The sequence below is a fragment of the Cuculus canorus genome, chromosome 11, assembly GCF_017976375.1.
Source record: "Cuculus canorus isolate bCucCan1 chromosome 11, bCucCan1.pri, whole genome shotgun sequence".
Taxonomy (NCBI): Eukaryota; Metazoa; Chordata; class Aves; order Cuculiformes; family Cuculidae; genus Cuculus; species Cuculus canorus.
This window is the reverse complement of record NC_071411.1, coordinates 17997621-18016311: the sequence shown is the minus strand read 5'-3', so window position 1 is coordinate 18016311 and position 18691 is coordinate 17997621. Positions and strand designations below refer to the sequence as shown.

General features: G+C 45.2%; 1 protein-coding gene across 21 annotated transcripts in view; it reads right to left on the bottom strand.

Moving 5' to 3' along the window:
- CADPS (calcium dependent secretion activator) overlaps nucleotides 1-18691 on the bottom strand; it is a 220750-nt gene that overhangs the window by 22567 nt on the left and 179492 nt on the right. For 12 of the 21 annotated variants that reach the window (XM_054076643.1, XM_054076638.1, XM_054076642.1 and 9 more), the window contains 6 exons: nucleotides 17158-17313; nucleotides 14199-14346; nucleotides 9846-9860; nucleotides 8593-8667; nucleotides 7452-7535; nucleotides 2586-2618 (listed from right to left, as the gene is read on the bottom strand). In XM_054076643.1, the coding sequence (XP_053932618.1) occupies nucleotides 2586-2618; nucleotides 7452-7535; nucleotides 8593-8667; nucleotides 9846-9860; nucleotides 14199-14346; nucleotides 17158-17313 (511 nt within the window). The remainder of the gene's footprint in view (nucleotides 1-2585; nucleotides 2619-7451; nucleotides 7536-8592; nucleotides 8668-9845; nucleotides 9861-14198; nucleotides 14347-17157; nucleotides 17314-18691) is intronic. The other 9 variants (XM_054076644.1, XM_054076639.1, XM_054076650.1 and 6 more) reach the window with 1 other exon arrangement.

Sequence of the window (18691 nt, the reverse complement as noted above, 5' to 3'; positions counted from 1 at the left end):
CAAAATCACCTTTCTTTTTCTATTTAGACCCCAGACTTTAGGTCACATTTACTGCTGCTCTTAAGAATAGACTGGATAAGTGGTAAGTCAGGGAATTTATTTCTACGTGAATGTTTAAGCTGCTGCTAAACAGCAGGAAGCCTCCCTGTGCCGTCACATCTCTACGGCACTCTGCAGAATTTAACTGATTTTAAACAGCAACTTACAAGTCTGCAAGATTTTGGGACAACAGCATTTCTTTAAACAATATGGGAATTGAAGCAGGTGCATTGGAAAATACTGAAAAAAAATTAATCCTGTTTGAGTTCACATTGCTTGATATACTGGAATCAAACTTACCTCAAAGGAAACCCATTAAAATACTGTTACACGAGTCATTACAAAAGCTGCCACAAAACCTTAAATTTCCATGGCACATTGTAAGTTTGTTAATAACTAGTGTCATTAGTTTCCATTACTGTGATTTACCTCAGATCACAGAGTATCATTTCTCTGCAAGATATGATTGTCAGCCACTGTAAATTGAAGTTAGTTAACACATCTGTGTAATTTCCAGGGTGAAAATGAGGACAGTTTGGAAAGCAGTAGGAAGGGAGTTTTTTAATACAAAGCAAACAATTATCAAGCAAAGGGCCAGTGCTTGGCCCTTGGGAAGCCAGTAACATTTCTTAACACCTACTGCAACAATGACAAGGTATTAATTTGAAAAACAATGAGGACAACATAAATGTGGCAGTAGTCAAGTGTTACACTTTCAAGCAATTTTCAGCACGCCGATCATGCCCATTTCAAGGTGGCATTCAATGGATTGGTTTGTACCCACGCAATTGCAATGGTGTTTGCAGAATTGGAATTTAACAGATGGTTTTCTGTTCAACATCAGGATTTCCACTCTGTCCTCTAAAATAGAAGCCTCTAACAAAGTAGGCTTTTCTTTCTCCTTCCCCCCTGAAAGGCAGTGGCTCGCGGACTGTGGGGCAGGCTCTTGCAAAGGCCTGGGAGCTGTGTGGGGCTGGTACTTGCTGTAAAGGGAACCATTGCAATGCGGCTTCATTTCCATGGGGAGGTGGGGAAACATTAAAAAAAATAACCCAGATGAATGATTTCTGCTCTGTTTTATGCAAGAACCAGTGTGTCAGGCTGACTCTGGGGATGGGAGCAGACCCTGCTCCTGCATGGCTGCAATGCTGAGGACCTCCCAGGGGTCTCCCAGGTACTATGAGAAAATGTTTTTGGAAAAGCTTTAAAGGGTTATATGGCATTCACCAAGTCTGCTTCCCTAGAGATGCTTTACTTTCCAGGAACGCAGAGGCCATGCTTCTCCCTGAAAATGACTTAAAACTGTTCTGAGCTCAAATTCCTGATGGCTAAATATTTAAGATACACTTGAACGGCTGGGGTGTTTCAATCAAAGGATCTCCACATTTTCTAGGGCTAGAAATGAATTCTGAGTTTCTTTTTCTAATTCTCTCAATATCTTGTTTCTGTTACTCCAAGACAACAGGACGCCAATCTCTGCATTCAGATATTTTAAGCCAAGCAAGACCTCTTACTGTTCAAGAGTTGTCTTTTTCATGCTGTGTTAAATATACAGCAATTTGAAGCAAAGCTTTCTTTTGGGCTAAAGTATGGAAACGTCAAATGCAGATGTGGTCCAAGACATCCGATAAATTTTTCACATTGCCATGTGAGAGCATGCAGAGCAATCACACCCACATTAAATGTCATATATACATTATACACACAGGTCATCAAACTCAACAGGGTTATTCCTGATTTACACTGCCCAGTCTAACTGGATGCAGGAACTGGTACGTTAAAAACTACTCTTTTTTTCATTTGTAATTGCTTAGCCTCTTTCTGCATGTAAATGTTACAGTAACCCCTTATCCCAGCCAACATTCATATATTGCATTTCAACTCAATTTAAATGTAAATTTCTGGCAAGTTAAGTGTTCTGTCTAAGAATGTTAAGGGCTCTTTTCCTTACGAATCAAGGTCTAATTAGAGGAGACGATGTACAGTTTTCCTATACCAATTACAGAAAAATGGAAAAAAATTATTTTCATTAACAATTTCCCAAACACATGTTGCTAGCTCATCACCATTTCCCCAAAGTAATAAAAAAGTCATTTTCTGAAAGAGTACAACAAACCAACAATTAGAAGAACAAAAATAAAATAGATTAGCTAATGTGTTAGATGTGTGTTGGCTCAGTTCTAACATGTCTGGACCTTTTTGTTTGGAAATTTTACTCTATTTGTACAAGTACAAATGAAGAATTAACAGAGTGCACTGCTCCCGTTTTTTTTTTTTTTTTAAATATGATTCAAGCCAATTGCATAAATATGGTACCTTTTTGACACCATCTGCAAATTATTGCCTAAACAGCCTCATAGGTCTCCATAAGAGAGTAGCTGCTTATTATTAACATCATGGAGATATTCTTTCCAGTTCAAATGTTAGAAGTGTGAAGGCCCGTGGTTCAATCTTGGCTGTTAACGCATAATGTGGGCTGCTACACATGCTATAAACCAAAGCAGGATGCAAATTACTATGACAGAAGTTGTTTAAATTGTGCTTACGGGTACATCCACGTATTTGGAAGCAGCCTTCACCTGTAAAAGGAACAAGAAGAGAGTTTACATCATTAGCATGTTTTCAGGTCTTTGCTTTTCTTCAAACACCCGTAAGAGCTGCTCCAGCCACGCTTTGGGACAACATAATGCCAAGTGGGAAAAAAAGGGGGCTCAAAACTATGTGTCCTGTCTAAGAGAATAGGGAAGGGTGGTATTTTTTGTTGTTGTTGTTTTGGAGAGGTAACTTTACTGCTGCTAAAGCTCTAATAGCAACAGATGATAGTGTGGGAGTTGTGCTTCTCCCTCTCTACTTCAGCAAGCGGGGGAAGATGGGGTTCGTAAGTAGACATCGTTATTTTCTTCAGAGGCCTCATTCTCCGCCCGATGCCACGTGTCTCCGAAGGCAACGTGTATCTCTCCCACCAGAACCTGCATCCTGAGGACTGCAGGAGCAATCCCAACAGTGAGGGCATGATAGCATGGCAAGGCTGGCAGGCACCTGCATCAAAGTGGCCGCAAGAAAGCACCCAAAAGACCCCAATTTTGCCCGCAGCCCACACTCCTGGCCACGGCATGCTTCCTCCAGCACTGCAGGATGCAACCTGGGACATTATTTTCCTCCTTTTTGCTGGCCCTGATGCTGCAGGGGCTCGCAGACCGTGCTGGGGCAACGTGCTCAGGCCATGCCACAGTGAAGTGCCCCAGAGCTTTCCTGCTTCCCAGACCACAAACAGCTACGTTAGCACTGCCTCTGAAATTCCTCCCTTCTTTTAAGAGACAGGATTTGAGGGAGGGTATGGGAGGGTGGACGCTGCGCTCTGCGTTGTCCTGACAAGCCGGCAAGGGCTGCAAGACCCCGAATTGACTTTGTCTCCAGTTTGCCACGCAGCAGGGTGCACAGCGCCTGGCATGGGAAGCGGGCTCACCCCAGTGCCAGGGCCAGCTTTTCCAACTGAGCAGTGCCCAGCTGGCCAGAGAGACCTTTTTCCCACTGTAGCATAAGGCACCATGTCTAGAAAGAGTACGGCTGGGATTTTCCACAACACTTCTGCTTTTAATTAGGGTAAGCGTTGCCGGCCATCTTTGTTTGGGTGTAAAAGCTCACCTGCTTTTAAATATTTCTAAAGCTACCATTAAAACAGCCTAAATATAACACACACACAGTTGCATCTTGGGATGAATAAATTATGTGTCCCAAATGAGAGAATGAATGTATGTGTGAGACAGAATGTGAGAGTGGGTGGAAGCACTCATATGGTGTGTGTGGGGGGTGCATAATTAAGCACAATGAGGCGATACAAAAGACCAGACTGGTGGTAATTGCCGAGGTGAACGCTGCAAGTATTGGCAGCACCCGGGCTGCCGAGCCGGGGGGCAAGAACAGAGGGAAGGGCAGGAGGAGGGCACCAAGCGCCTGCTGCTGTGATGGGAGCCAGGGCCTGGCTCCGGAGGTGTGGGAGGAGGACGGGGCACGTCCCGGCACACCAGTTACAAAGGGGGAACACAATCAGTGCCAAGCCCTTGTTCCCAGGGAAGAGTGAATGCTCATCTCTCCTCCAGGTATCCCAGCTGGCCGCCTGGACACCTCACCCTTCCACTGCATTTATCCTCACAACTTTCTTGGGAAGTAGCGAAGTGCTATCTGTTGTTCCTGCCAAACGGGAGCAGAGGAGCCCCAGCTTCTGTGCATGAAGGCAGCCGGAGCTCGGCCAAGGGGTGCAGCTCCGGAGGAGCAGGCAGTCATGGCACACCCACGCCGGCATGCAGCAACCGCAGGCAGGGCTGCCCAAGCTAGCTCCAAACAAGCTTTTTTCCTGAGCAGCAAAGCTGAACAAACAGGAGGAAAGCTCAGAAAACGATGTGGCTCGACAGCCCGCAGAAGTCACGTTAGGCTCCACGCTCAGGGCTACACCATGCCATGCACCTGTGTCCTCCAGTATCACACAGGGCATAAAGTAACGCAGCAGCACCCCAGGAACGCTGCAATCTGAGCCTGGATTTAGCATTCTTAGGTCAAGCTTAGCGCCTCCATCTCAGGCTGCCTTCTTCCCCAAAGCCAAGAGGCGACAAGAATAACTCAGTCGGCTTCCTGCAATCTCCCCCTTCCACCCACAAAAAAACCTGAGCTTCTTCTCCTGCCCACTCCCCTTTAATCAGAATAATTACTTGTTTTTCTTTAAACTCAGATTTGGCTACATTTAGTGAAATTTCCAAACTGCCGGATGTTGTGTGATTTTTGCTAGGCTGCCGTTTTTCACAAAGTATGTGACTTTGCCATGAAACGTCGCAGTTTACCATACAAATTTTGCGCCGAACAAAAATAAGATCTTTTACTTCTGTCTCCCTTGGGTAATATGCAGTCTTTAGTTTTAATTACCGTAGGTGTAATACTCTGCCTACAGAGGCCATCCAGATTAAAGAGAATTTTAGCAGCTGTCATTCCTGTGACTCAGTGGATCTGTGCATGCAGACACCCAGCCAGGGCCAGGGCTGCTGCCACCAAGATGCACTTAAACATAGCAATAAACAGAGAAAAAAAAGTCTGCCCAAATTTAGAAGGGTATCTTCCTCTCAAAGTGCTCTGCAAGGAGAATTGGCTAGTGGGAATTTATTAGGACAACAGATGCATTAATTTTATCTTGAATTTTGAGGCAAGAATTGGAAATGAGGATATCCTACTAGGTGATAAAACTGTCTGTCACAAGACCCCTGATTACATGTCGCTTGCAGAGTGCCTGGAAAACACGCGATGAAAGAAGTCGGTGGAAGGGTGTGGGAGACTAATGCTTTCTAGAGCTCAGCGGCTTGGACCATCACACTTTGTTGTATTTGTTCAGACAGGGAAAACGTGGGAGGTGGTGGAAGCATGCTGTAACAAGACAGTGTTTCTCTATTTATCGCTGCAAAGACTAAACACAGCAAATCTCATTACTGCTGCAGGTAAGGGAGACTTTCCAAGCCCAGTGCTAAAGGGGTCGAGGCTGTTCCTCAGCCTCCTCTTCAGGCTGCGGCTGCCAGTGGCTCTCAGCAAAGAGGCGGACCAAAGTGAGAAAGATTCCTTGCCCAGAAAGGAGCAATCCTGCTCCTCCACCATGAGGGTGCAGTTTCTTGGCAATATGCAAACATCACACACATAAACTACCTGGACGCACGCACCTTCCTGGCCAGAAATTCTGGAAATTGAAGTTGTGGAGCTGGGCTTAAAGGCTGTGGGGCTGCCAGAGTGGGACAGACCATTTTGCTGCTGGGGCTGTTAGTTGTCCGTAAGTGTCTGAGGAGCAGCAGAGTGAGGATCCTTGACATCCAGGCACCTACATGCTGCCTCCTCATGGGTGCCCAGAGCCCAAGTGCAGGTGTGGGCTTCGCTCAGCAATCCAAGGGAGCAGCACTTGGCAGCATAAACAGTAGGATGTGGTAGGAGCAGCACAGCATCAACCGAGGAACAACTTGGATTCATGGAGAAGGAAGGATTGCACATTACACTCTCTACTAGGGCTGATGCTGGTACTTCCAACGCCTGGAAAGCTGCTGCCTACACATCCTCTGCTGCTGGCACGTGAGCATCTCCTAACCCCCCGCAGCACTAGAACGAGGGAAGGTACCCACCGTGCACCCCCCCAGGCAGGCATGAGCACAGCCTCAGCGGTTACCCTGGGAGAAGAGCTGCAATGTGGGACACCCTTCCTTCCCCTCTTTTTCTGAAAACCAAGCTGCCTAAAGCACAGCTGAGAAATTGTGAAGTTTAGCTTGAACTCCGTGGCAGTTTAGCTGAGCTGCCAGACTGTGTGCGCACACAGCTGCCTGTGAGCAGAATTCCTTGCCTCCACTGGTGAGCCTTCTTACATCCATCATCATTTCCAAACATATCCCACATAACTGCTTCAAACTCAACAAAACAGGCACAAGAATGGCAGACAACAGACAATTGCAAATAGCTAAGACAACTCCTGAAAGTCTTTGGAAAGCCTTTCCAGTTTGCAGACCGGTGCCTCTGCCTCCTCCCCAGCCTCCGTGAACAAATGAGCGCAGGATGGGCTGTGCATGCAGGCAGTGGGGACGATGGGTGAAAATGTTACTGCAGCTTTCCAAGCAACCCCAGACACATGCGTTTGGGCGCACACCTGCCTGTGAGCTGAGCTCAGAGAAGCTGCGCTTGCAAACAGATGCTCTTGTAAACTTTCTGGCACGTATCTTCAGAAGACCTTTGGAAATCAGCTGCTATGTGTTTGTCCCAAGAAGGTGTCACAATGCTTTTCTAGAATACAGCTCAGATTGCTAAACCCTCATGGATACTGAGGCCAGTTTTGCATGGATATGTTTCTTGTCCTGTACTGTTCTAGGAAACACATAATGTGATGAGCTGTGGTTTGGTTCAGCAATGTAAAGGAGAAATGTGGCATGAGAGGCACCTTGTGCTGCATACCCTCACAGCATTTCCCCTACCTTGTTCTCTTTTAGGAACACAAAGGTGCTCCTTAGATCTCCCTTATTCTGTTTTTCACTGGTCACTGTTACGGCCAGAAGAACGAAAGGAACGCACTCATCATGCAAGGTGGCAGTGAAGCAGCTTCTTTAGTTAGGGAAATTGTGTACACAGTACAATGATTTTTTTCAGCATCCTCAACAGAACAAACTCCAACAACTTGAAGGATGACTGGAGATGGCTTTACTCTGTGCTACACCATGATGGCCTCTGCATCTTGTGTGTTTAAGTACTGAATACCTGCATATAGATTGTTTGCCTATTCACATCGGGGTTACAGTGTTCAAATATCGCAGAATGGCAGAATTATTATGTAGCTGATCTAGAGCAGGAGATAATAACTCAGAAAATAAAATAAAAAAAAATAACGAAATATTGTCTTTACTTACAGTAAATGACAGGAAAGAAGAAAACAAAGTTCCTTCATCGTATCTAGACAGTTTGGCCAAGACTCCTTCCAGAATGGTGACAAACTATGAAGACAAAAAATACTGCAATTATTTTTAATAATTGAACAAGGGTATAAAAATCAGCATCAGCTTCAAAGAAACCAGCGGAGCTGTTAGCATTGCCAAAGGAACAGACAACCTGTTCCCAAGCACAGAGGGTCAGGGAGAAAAGAGCATTGCCTTCTGGGTGCTACACAGTTTCCCTCTTGCTGGGTGGGCATCACCCCTTGGTGCCATGGGTGATGTGAGGACAGGAGGTGGATGCAGCGAGTGGGGAAGCCAGCACAGCCTCTCTGGACAGGGAAGCTGGTGGTTCTTGCTTCCAGTATGCGGTGTCAAGCACGCAGCTAGCTGGGTATTCTTGCGGAAGAATCGAACTGGCATATGTTGGCAGATTATGTTTAAAGGTCTCCACTGTATAATAGGGATGACTTGTTCTCAGAAAGTTTAAAACCAGAGGAAAACACACCCCACCATCTTTCTCCCTGCGTACCAACTGCCCCCTGTGTTAGCATAGCACACCAGACCTACACAACAACTCCAGGGAAATGCCGGCAGCTGAGCTAAAGGAGCTGATGAAATCCAATTTCCAAACAATTAAACCTGAAATTTCGGAACCTACGTCCCACTACTGTCACCTCTAAATTAATTTCTTAGAAGAGCATATGGCAGTCTTGCACAAGATGAGTTATTTTGTCCGCACAACCTCATGCGTAGGAATGGTGACCATGTCTGCGTGCCACCCCAACATCCACACACCAGCATTTAGCAGTGCAGCTCCTGCCTACAGCTTCCCTGAGTGCCGTGGGGTGATGCTGACCGTGGGGTGTTACCCCATTAACATAACACCTATTCCTTAAAACCACTTCTGGCACTATGGCAATCCTGCCAGCAGCATACGACATCTCATGCAGTTCGTAATCATCAAAGAGTCAGTATGAAAGGACCGGGAGATGTATGATCTTGCCTGTGAGAAACAAGAAGCCAATTCAACATCTTAATGTGTCACATTTTAATGGAAATGTACATATTAAAAACACAATGTTAACAGTGAATCACTTCACCTGAAGTCGAAGGTTACCTTTGCCACTAGGAGTGTTATCATTTCTTTGACGGTTTCCTCAATTAGTTCATCTATTTTTGAATGGTACTGGTGCTAAAGAAAAATAAAAGGAGACGGGGGAGGAAAATATTAGCATTGATCACAGGCAAGAGCTCTACGGTTGTCAGTCTCTTCCCTTGGAAAAACAACACGTAGAATTCAACTGAAGAATTACGCAGCTTGTACCTGTGCTCCATTACAGAGGCCAGTGGTCACTTACACTTCTAGAAGAGACCTTGAATTCAGGAGAATCTTACATCAGTTTGTGAGGTACGAGCAATCCCTGCCCTCTTCTGTCCAGCAAACACATGCACACGTTGGAGGGGAGGCTTTGCCATCCCTGTGAGCACCAGCACCCAGTGCTCCTAGAGACTCTGAAGTCACTTCTGCAGGCATTACCCTTATTTGCTGCCCCGGGGGAGTTTGCAGTGGGCTGAACCGCTGGGGATGGCGTTGCACCCTTCCCGTCCTCCGCAGCAAAGCATCTGAACCTGTGTTTCGCACTGGGTTCAGCAGGCACACAGCTCGAATCATTTCAATGCTTTGCTCAGTGACTATAGGATAGACTTAAAAAACACCCAACAAACCAAGATGAGCCTTTTTGTTCCAAGCAAAAGCCATCAGGCAGTGCAGCCCCAAGCCCTGGGTCTCAGCAGATCGTGCAGCACGGTCTCAGAACCGGCTGACCAATGCCAGTGCCTGCAGCATCAGTGCTTCCGAGTCTTCAACCCAATTTCTGCATGTGCCAAACCTTGCTTAGCTTGGGAGCTCTGATGCAATCAGCTGCAATATGGCTAGAATAGGTACTAAAATACAGCCTTCTACTAATTTAGAAAAGACCTGTTTCCAATACAAGATTTAATTAGTGAAAACACACAGTATATTCTTATTTTCAATGGACTGAGAAAATACTGATTATGACTGCTTTCCAACACAAAACATTTGATTTTTCAGTCAAACATTTCAAGCACTGGTGCTAGTCACTATATTCATTACCACTTGGCATTAATATTGTTTTAAAATGTTAACATCAAATCACATTGAAAGAGACAAATCTGCTTTAAATACTAATCAGACTTTGGGAAGAAGACTGTGAGGGCTTTACAAATGCTAGACGTTGGTCTCAGTGTCTGATCAGCAGTCTCTGAACTGCTCTACAGTCTAGGGATTTTTTTCTATGACAGTAACATATTAACACAGGAAAAGAGAAAATAAAAGTAGGACACACTTACCCACTCTTTAGCAAACTTTTCAGATCATTTGGGACAGAAATAAAGAGGAAAGTGCAAAAGACAGGAAAAAAAAGAACATATGAAGATAAACAATAAATAAATCAAAATCTTTAAACAAAAGGGACATATGAGAACAGGACCATCGTGCACAGAAACAATAAGCAACAGAAAATGAAATGTGATCAAATCCTCCCTTCCCTGAAATACAGAGATTGATACCCGGAATATCTGCAGGCAGTAAACCAGGGGAAGGGACGGGGTTGTACCTCACTGCTGACAGTCTCGATGGTTTTAATTCACCTCTGTGGAGGAAGGCGACCGGCTGCTGACGGGCAGGGTTCAGCATTGGGGCAGCTGCCAACCCTTCACCAGGGATGGATGTGCCTGAGGAGTGAGCCCCGCTGCAGCGGTGGGGCAGGGCAGGGTGCGTAGGGTGGGATGAGGCAGGCAGGGTTGGTTTGGTGGGGCAGGGTGGTGCAGTACATCCCAGCCCCGGCACATCCCAGGCCAGGCCGTGGCTGCCCGGAGCCTCATCCCAGTGGGAAAACAGGCTGGCGCTGCCACGCCACTGGCTGTGAGCTGCCAGGCCCACCCAGAGATAAAACAGACACCAACAAGTGATTATCTGCATACAGTCCCCACATCCATATTCTGCTTTGCAGGTCAAGATGTATAGGAATCCCTTATAGCAATCACAGTTCCAGTTAATCTGTTTAAAGCAGAATTAGGCCAGGATTGACCTGGCCATTCCCAGCACAGCTGGAGATGTGGCTGTGGGGTGACAGGGACCCGTGAAGCTGGGGATGGGTAGGAGCTCAGCACACACCACCAGCACCTCCTAAGGGAGATGAAGAGGGGGTTGAGCATGTAGTGGGGTTGCCTTCCCCATGACACTTTCCTTCTGCTGCTGCACTTTCTGTGTGTGTGTGTAAGACCTCGTAAACAAGGATCAGCTAACTGCTTTCACTGGGTAGATCATGATTTTAACTCAAAAATGGCCAGCTTCATGCAGAACAAGACAGTGTGAAATGCACCGACTGAGGCATTTTCAATGAAAAGCTTGTCTTAAAAGCAAAAAAGGGCCCTGATTGAATAAAACTGCATCTCTGAGAGCAGGAGAGGATCCTGTGAATGCACCAAGGCAGCGTTGGTAGGACTGTGACCGCTCGTTCCTGTTGTGGCTGCAGTCCCTGGGGCAGACAGACTGATGTCAGGGTCAGTGACCACACAGCATGGGACTAGCGAGGCTGTGGGTCCTGCGATTTGCACCCTGTGCCGTAGGCGCTGCAGCCCAGCTCTGCTGTGGGAAGAGGAGCCTTGGCCAGGGTGGCAATTTGGAAACGACTGCTTGGTGCAGCTTTCACAGACGCCTGGCTCAGAAACCAGCGTTTCCAATAGCTCCTTCTACATTTTTACGAAAATGCTCAAGGTTAAAGATCGCAAAACTGGTTTACTTTACTCAGCCCAGCCCCCCGCTTTCGATCGAGTTCATCGCAGCTTTCTATTAGCTCGATTATTACAATCCATAATCAGTGCACTACAATGATTCAACTTGACTTTATGTGATGAGTATCTTGCCTTGTCATGTAACAGATTGTGTGTACGTTGTATTTCTCTAAGGACCATCTGACCTTAGATATTAAATAGAAACATACTAGACCAACTGAGAAACATTTAATACATACATTTATCCCCTTAGATGTATTAAAAATTCAGAGGAAAAATAAATATTTAAGATGGTAAAGTATGTTTACCAAATGTTTTAACAGCTGCCTTTAGAGACAAGGAAATGGAAATCAAACGATGGGTGTTTGTTTCACAGGGTAATGATCGCAAAATGCATTCAAGTATCTGTTAAAGTCAGTGTTTGGAATGAAAGGCCTTTGGAGTGGGAGGAAAATGATGGGAGTGAGGTCAAGTGACGTGTCGAGAGCCTGCCCATGTACAGCTTGGACCGTAAGAAAAATCAGTGCTTTGTTTCTAATGAAAATGTCTTCTCCACTTAGGTGTGGGCAAACGCCCCTGCATGAACAACGTGGTGGGCAACGTGAGCCCTATTCGCTACTTTTGAACTCCCTGCAAAGGCACCACGTGTTTTTGGAGTCATGCAGCATCTGTGGCACTGATGGATGGTCCCACCACTGAGCTCTGCCTGTCCAACCACCCCATCCATCCCACCCCATGGGGCTGCCAGTGGCCCTGGCCATGCTGGGTGGCTGCCACGCCCTGGGCATGGGGGGACAGCGGTGCTCAGTGACGCACAGACCCATCTCCTCAAATTCCAGGGAAAGCACAGGCTTTACACCTGGTTCTCATCCCTCTGCTGTCTATCTGACTGTCTCAGCATTTCCCCATGAAACTGGAAGAGGTAGGGTGGCAGTTCATCCTCCCTTTGTGGGCTGTAACGACAGATCTACATCGTAGCCTTCACCTCCCCAGCACGACCACCTCAGCGTACAGGTTTAGACAGCTTCAAGAAGAGGAGGTGGAGGTAGCCGAAATACAGAGTAGCAAATGGAGGAGGAGGTAGGAACACTCATTAAAAGGAAGAAAAGAAAAAGGGAGCGTGTATAAAATACCGCAGCCCTAAATGGTAACTTATGCACTGATAATTCACATCTGCTTTACAGGTCTATTAGTTCAGCTATCTGTTAAAAATCTCATGCCCTCTGCTTGCCACGGGAGTCAGGCTGTCTCCGAGCTGTCGTAACAAACAGCCTCTTGAAGCGGCACCGGCAGATTTGCAGAGTTAATCTGGGCTGCAGCTGGGAACAGCAGAAATACAACCCGCTCGCTCCCCTCTCGCCTGCAGTCTGACTCAGGCTGAAGGCGCAGTATGAACAATACTCAAGATTTGGAGGAAATTGTGACCAGCACAGGGCATCACAAGTTAGAATGGAAAGATGCAGCTGATGTTATCAGTCTGGTGCCATCTGAAAACCCAATCTGACAGTTTTATGAATGCAATGAGCTTGCTCTGTCATGGTATCAGAGTCTGCTTGATCTCCAAAACATCCCTGTCCCCCTGGACTGTGCTAGCACAATGCACAGGGGTTTGATCCTGGTTTGCAGTGGGGAGCACTGCAACCACAGCCCTTCCTGGCTGGCAGGGCACTGCCAGATGTTGCAGCAGCTGCAGACTAAGGGATTCAGGCAGATAAAAGGGCATGAATATGGAACAGAAAATGGCAGAGAAGTTCATGTCCAGGCTTGAACAACCAAAGCCCCGTCAAGATCTGCCTCAGCTGACTCGGAGGATGAGGGAAGAACCCAATGGTGAGCAATATGAAACCTGTCTTGCAAAGCCACTGTCACAAATAAAATGTCATAAGTGAAACATGTATAAGAAAAATAAAGAGAAAATGGGTCTGCTCCAAACACCACTGACATCAGGGCAAGGATCCTGCTACATCCAGTGCCCTTTGGAGCAAGTTCAAAGCAAGGGAAACAACTAAATAAACCAACTTGCCATGGTTCACTGCAAAATGTGACCACGCAAAGTTGTAGTGAAAGGGCTTATCTAGGAAATGCTGACAAGCAGCAGGATAGGAGAGCCAAATAGTATTTGTGAATTTATTCTAGACTGGTAAATGAATATTTAATTTGGCTTGAAGCCACTGTAGCAAAATGATCATTATGATGCGTTTAATCTAGTCCAATTTACCATGTCTTTCTAAGTCATAGATCAATTCACAGAAACTTCAACCTGCGACAACTATGGCTTCAGAACGAAAAAAAATCAGCAATTAATTAAAACAGCCTTGTTTGGAAACTTGAGTCATTAAGAACCTGGAAATCCAGGATCTCCAAGCATGCTGATTACAGCCGACACTCCAGGAAGTCAGAGCAGCTGGAATTTCAATCTAATTTTGGAAGTTATCTATTTTGATGTTGGGGTTTTTTTTTTGGTTTTTTTTTTTCTTCTTTCTTTTTCCTTACAAGCGTCCTAGCAACAACTCGGCAATTCTGTTTTCCTTATGTTTGTACGTTTGTCTACAGAAAATAGTGATATACAGAAAGTGTGCTGCTGACACCTGGCTCCAAGGTGCAGTTAATGACTCAATATATATGGTCATCATGCAACAATCGAGCTTAAGAGACACCTTACGCATACCACAGTCTTTGGAAAAAGTCAGTCCTAACTGATGAGGACTCTGAATGCTTATGTTCATTCCAAATGTTTATATTCATTAGATTTACTTGAGAGCAAGCCCCTGCATCTTCATCTGCACAATCTATACGGAAGGCTAAGTCCACAACTGGTACCATGCCTCTGAAACCAGCACAACAGGAGAAAGGAAATTTCATGACATTGCCTTTCAAGGCTATGAAAGGAAGAACCTGCATTTTTACCTCTTGGCCCATTTCCATACTGCAAAGCTTTGTTGACTGAGCTTTGGCATCCACCATGACATTAAACATGGTGCATATTGATTGAGGGACTCGGAAATCTGTTGATCGGCTGGTTTTTTGCAGCTTTACTTCAAATGCAATCCTGGTTCTGTTAAGGAAAAGAGAAAAAGGCATTTCAGTTGCTTTAAAACATACTGAAGATAATAATAATGTGAAACAATAAGGAGGAGTCAATGCACCAGAAAGCCAAATGCTGCTGGGAGCGATTATATTGCAATTGTTACAAACGTGCTTTACTAAAAGTGATTTTACCAGCTTAAAAAGAACCCCATGTTGCAGAATACACACTATTTATAGTGTGTAACGGTTTCAGGGAAACTATGACTTTCTCATGCTTGATAAACAGTGTGATGATGTTACAAAGAGCAGTGTCAACGTACACTTATAATCTGATTGCATTAGCTGATTATAACCATAGACAAATAACAAACCTGTCGCATTAAAGGAAGCTCCTATTGCTCCATGATATCAACTACAAATAACAGAAACTTGTTCATCGCTTGACTGAAAGGACATTGCCAGATTGTTGCATTTTTAGGTCTACGTGGTTGTATGCACTCACTGAGAGTTCCTAACGGTCTCGTAAGTTCACAGGGGTTATTTCCCTGCAGCATACATATTCACTAGAATACGTCTGCAAAATACACACGGGCACAGTGGTGCACATATGAATACACAACACATGTTACACGAGCCCTCACTGCACTGCTCCCCTGAGGTCGCACCGAGCTCAAATTTGACGTTCTTGGCAGCTGTAAACCGTGTTATGCCAAGAGCATTGTTGGGCCAAAGACTACACGATTTGATCCTGTCATATTTTAAAATACGTGACTCTAACATAAGGAATACTCCGCAGTATGGGGGGCACTGCCTTGCCTTTCTTTGGAGCCCCTCTGCAGATTCCGGAGGTACTTCATTAATCTAACCTAACCCAGAACAATTATCACATCAGACAGAATCTGCCAACAAGTTAACGTAGGAGTTTCAATTTAGAACTAACAAATAATATTAGCTGCAGCTCAGGAATAACTCTGGTCTCGAATGATCCCCCAAGGGTTATGCAAATGAAAACTCATTTACAAATGCGAAACTCTTGTTCTTGGGATCAGATCCGAGCTGGTTCAGAGGTCTTCCTGCCTGGATTTATTAGTGAACAGGCCTTCCTTGCAAGGGCTGCTTTCCTGACAGCACCGAAATACTACCAAGCACGGAAGGCAGGGCGGCTCCTCCATGGCATTCAACAGTTCAGAGACAGACGCGAAGAAAAATGTTGTGTCAAACTGAAATTGCTAAAGAAACCTTAGCCAGGCCCTGTTTGCAGGTGATATAAATAGGGAAGGCAGCATATTGGTTTACATCAGCAGTGGCATTTGAACTGATTTAATTACCAGTGCCAGATTTAGCCTGGACTCGGGGACTAGAATCTTGATAATTACTGAAAGGACCCAAAGTGACTGGGATTTTCCATCTTCTTGCAAAGATGAGCATGTTCCTACTTACTTATGCTCAGAACCATTATATATAGTCATATCATTACAAGCTGGGCCAGGTTTTTGCAGAGGGGCAACATATTTGTAGAAAGGTTGAAGCAGTTGGGGATAAAAACCCTCGGCTTCCAGGCACACAGTCTTTTCTTCAGATGTACCTGGGAACTTGCTTCTTTTAACCTGGTCTGATTCCTACACATCATCGCGGGTGTAACTGCACTGAAGGTGCAAAGAAGGGGCTTTGGTTCCAATTAAAAAAAAAAAAAAAAAAAAGAAAATAAAAGAAAATAAAGTGTTTTGCAGAGCTCCGGTTTTGCTCCTGAAGAGTGGTCTGAAGCTCAACGTTTGTGCCAGCCAAAGGACCAAAGATGAGCTACTGCAATAAAAGGGGACATAATACCAAAGACATCACGACCATCTCATTGCACTTAAAATGCACTGGTGTTTATTCCAGAACAGTGAGCGAGCAAGCTTTGAGCTGTCTGCCTCCCAATGGGTGAATCTCCTGCCTACATCTCAGGGACCGAACGTGCCTTCTCCTATGGTGACGTTGCACATCCAGACTGTGAGGAATGTGTGAACAATAAATGCCATGCTCACACTTGCAGAGTAGCCAGGCAATTCTGTGGTACAGAACAGCCACATCATACATTGCAGCTAATATTAGCATGTACCAGCTGTGTTTGGCACCCATTTTTCCTTTAGTTCGCCTCTTTGTAAATTAATTTCTGCACAATGGAATGCAAAGTTCTTTTCTCCCTCCTGCCTAATCACCTTTGATGCCAAATGGGCATAAATGTCTGCAAAAAGACTGGAAATCTAGCTTTAACATTTTGCTTTCAAAATGACAGCTGCCTGCATGTTTAGAAGTCTTTTAAGGAAAGCTCTCTGTTTTGGAAGACCTGCAGGTGAGTATCGTATAACGCAGCTGATGATACAACAGCTTTTCTCAGTCAATGGCAGACGTGAAGCCTGTGTGCCAAGCTATACAATATCCCCTTTCTGGGATCCCTTTTTGCTTGCTTTTTTCATGTATCTGTGTTTTTAGGTGAGTGCTGGGATCTTACTTAGCGCTATGCCTTCAGCACCCAACCCTGCTGACACCAAACTGTATTTACAAAGAATTGACCTCACGTGTGACACTGAAAATATGTAACTGCCTATAAAGCTTGAAAGAATGGGTGATTTATTGCCACTTTCCAGAATCTCAACAGAGAAGAGCTTGCTTGAGAGAGCCCACAATACACAGCAAAAGGGTGGCTTTCCACCGTGCCTGTGCTGGGGGAAGGGGATCTGGTGTCAATAATAAATGCTGGTTGAAGTGAAACTTCCTTCACAATAAGACAGAAAAAAACTGTTGAACCCTGTGAGATTCTATGAGAAACGTGACTAGTTCACTTGTAGGCAAGTACCTCTTCACACAGGACTCAATCATATCACTCGCCATAAGCTTCAAGCGTTGCTCTAAGTGCTTTCCAAACTCCTCCTCAGGCCAATGCAAATCCCGAATGAAGGTCTGTAGGGCATCAAGTTTCCAGAACAGATCTTCTGAGGTGCCTGATCCATTGCTGGCAGGGCAAAATGAGAAAAAAAGTCATAAGTGACATCAGGCTCTTTGTAACCTGATGTGGAGACCATTCCTGCAACAAGTGTGGAGCAGACAGTAGTTTCATACACAGGACAACGCTGGCAATCTCCACCATCAGGATTTTGAGTTTTACCATACATTGCCTAATCTACCTTGCTGTCATAACTCACAGAACTTTCCAGACCAGATGAGTAAGACAACATCATGAGTTACACATATTAACAGGAAGAATGTGTGTATGGTAAAAATCAGCCTTAGTTAATAACCACATAAACATACGTGATTATTAAGAATTAAGGCCAGAAATCATGGTAGAAAATCCTCGATCAATAATAACTGCCATACTGGATTGTATGCAATTATTAAGATTTAGGGTCTCATGCAATTCCCCCCCCCTCTGAATTATACCTTGAGGTTGCCTTGTCCCCCCCAGTGAGGCCCCGTTTCCAGGTAAGGGACAGTGCTAACAAGTGGTGAGCGAGGACACGCTTTATCTCTTGAACAGCTGAAAAAAAATTGGGGTAAGTCAATTGAGCTGAGGGCACTAGACATCTCGCATCCAGGAGTTTTGGCAGGATTGACCACTGCACCTTTTCACAGATCTGCCTCTTTGCAAAGGCATCTATAGGACAACAAATTTCCATTTTTAAAATGGATTTTGCCACATCTTTGGTCTGTCACAAAACTCTGAATTTCTCTCCCAAGTGCGCATTCTCCTACCCACACCCCGGCCCAGATGGAAGTCTTTGGTCCTGCAGTGCATAGCTACACCGGCTCTTTTCACAGTATAATTATATCTCAAACCTCCACTTACAGAATAAAAATACAGAACTGGATTGCGCTCTGCTTGTGCAGAGGAATTTATGCATCCAAACCTTTTTATCTCCCTCTCTCCTTCTCCCTTACTTTTTTGCAAAACAATTACCAAGGGAGCTTCAAGAGTTTCAACCCCCTCCTCGCATACCACTAATGCTAACACGGTAATTTAGAAGATATTGAACACACCATGCATTACCACTGGTGCTGACATCATCTATAGAAACAGATGAGGGCGGGTGTTTCTATTGTGACGGATGCCAGCTGCATTGCACTAATGCTAGAGGAGACCGGAGCTAATGCACACACGGCTACCGCAAGGTGAGAACCATAGTCCCAACATGCTAGAGGGGTCCTGTGGGGTCCTGCGCTAGCAGAGTTAACGAGGTAAAGAATGAATCATCTCGGTTGTAGGAGAAACGGATCTGACACTAAGCAACAGGTAACACGTCCTTGATGGAGGGGAAAGGTGAGTAAAGGGCAACCAGGGAGATGAAAAGATAAAGAATCAGGCATTTCCTTTAACCAGGGGACCAGTTTGC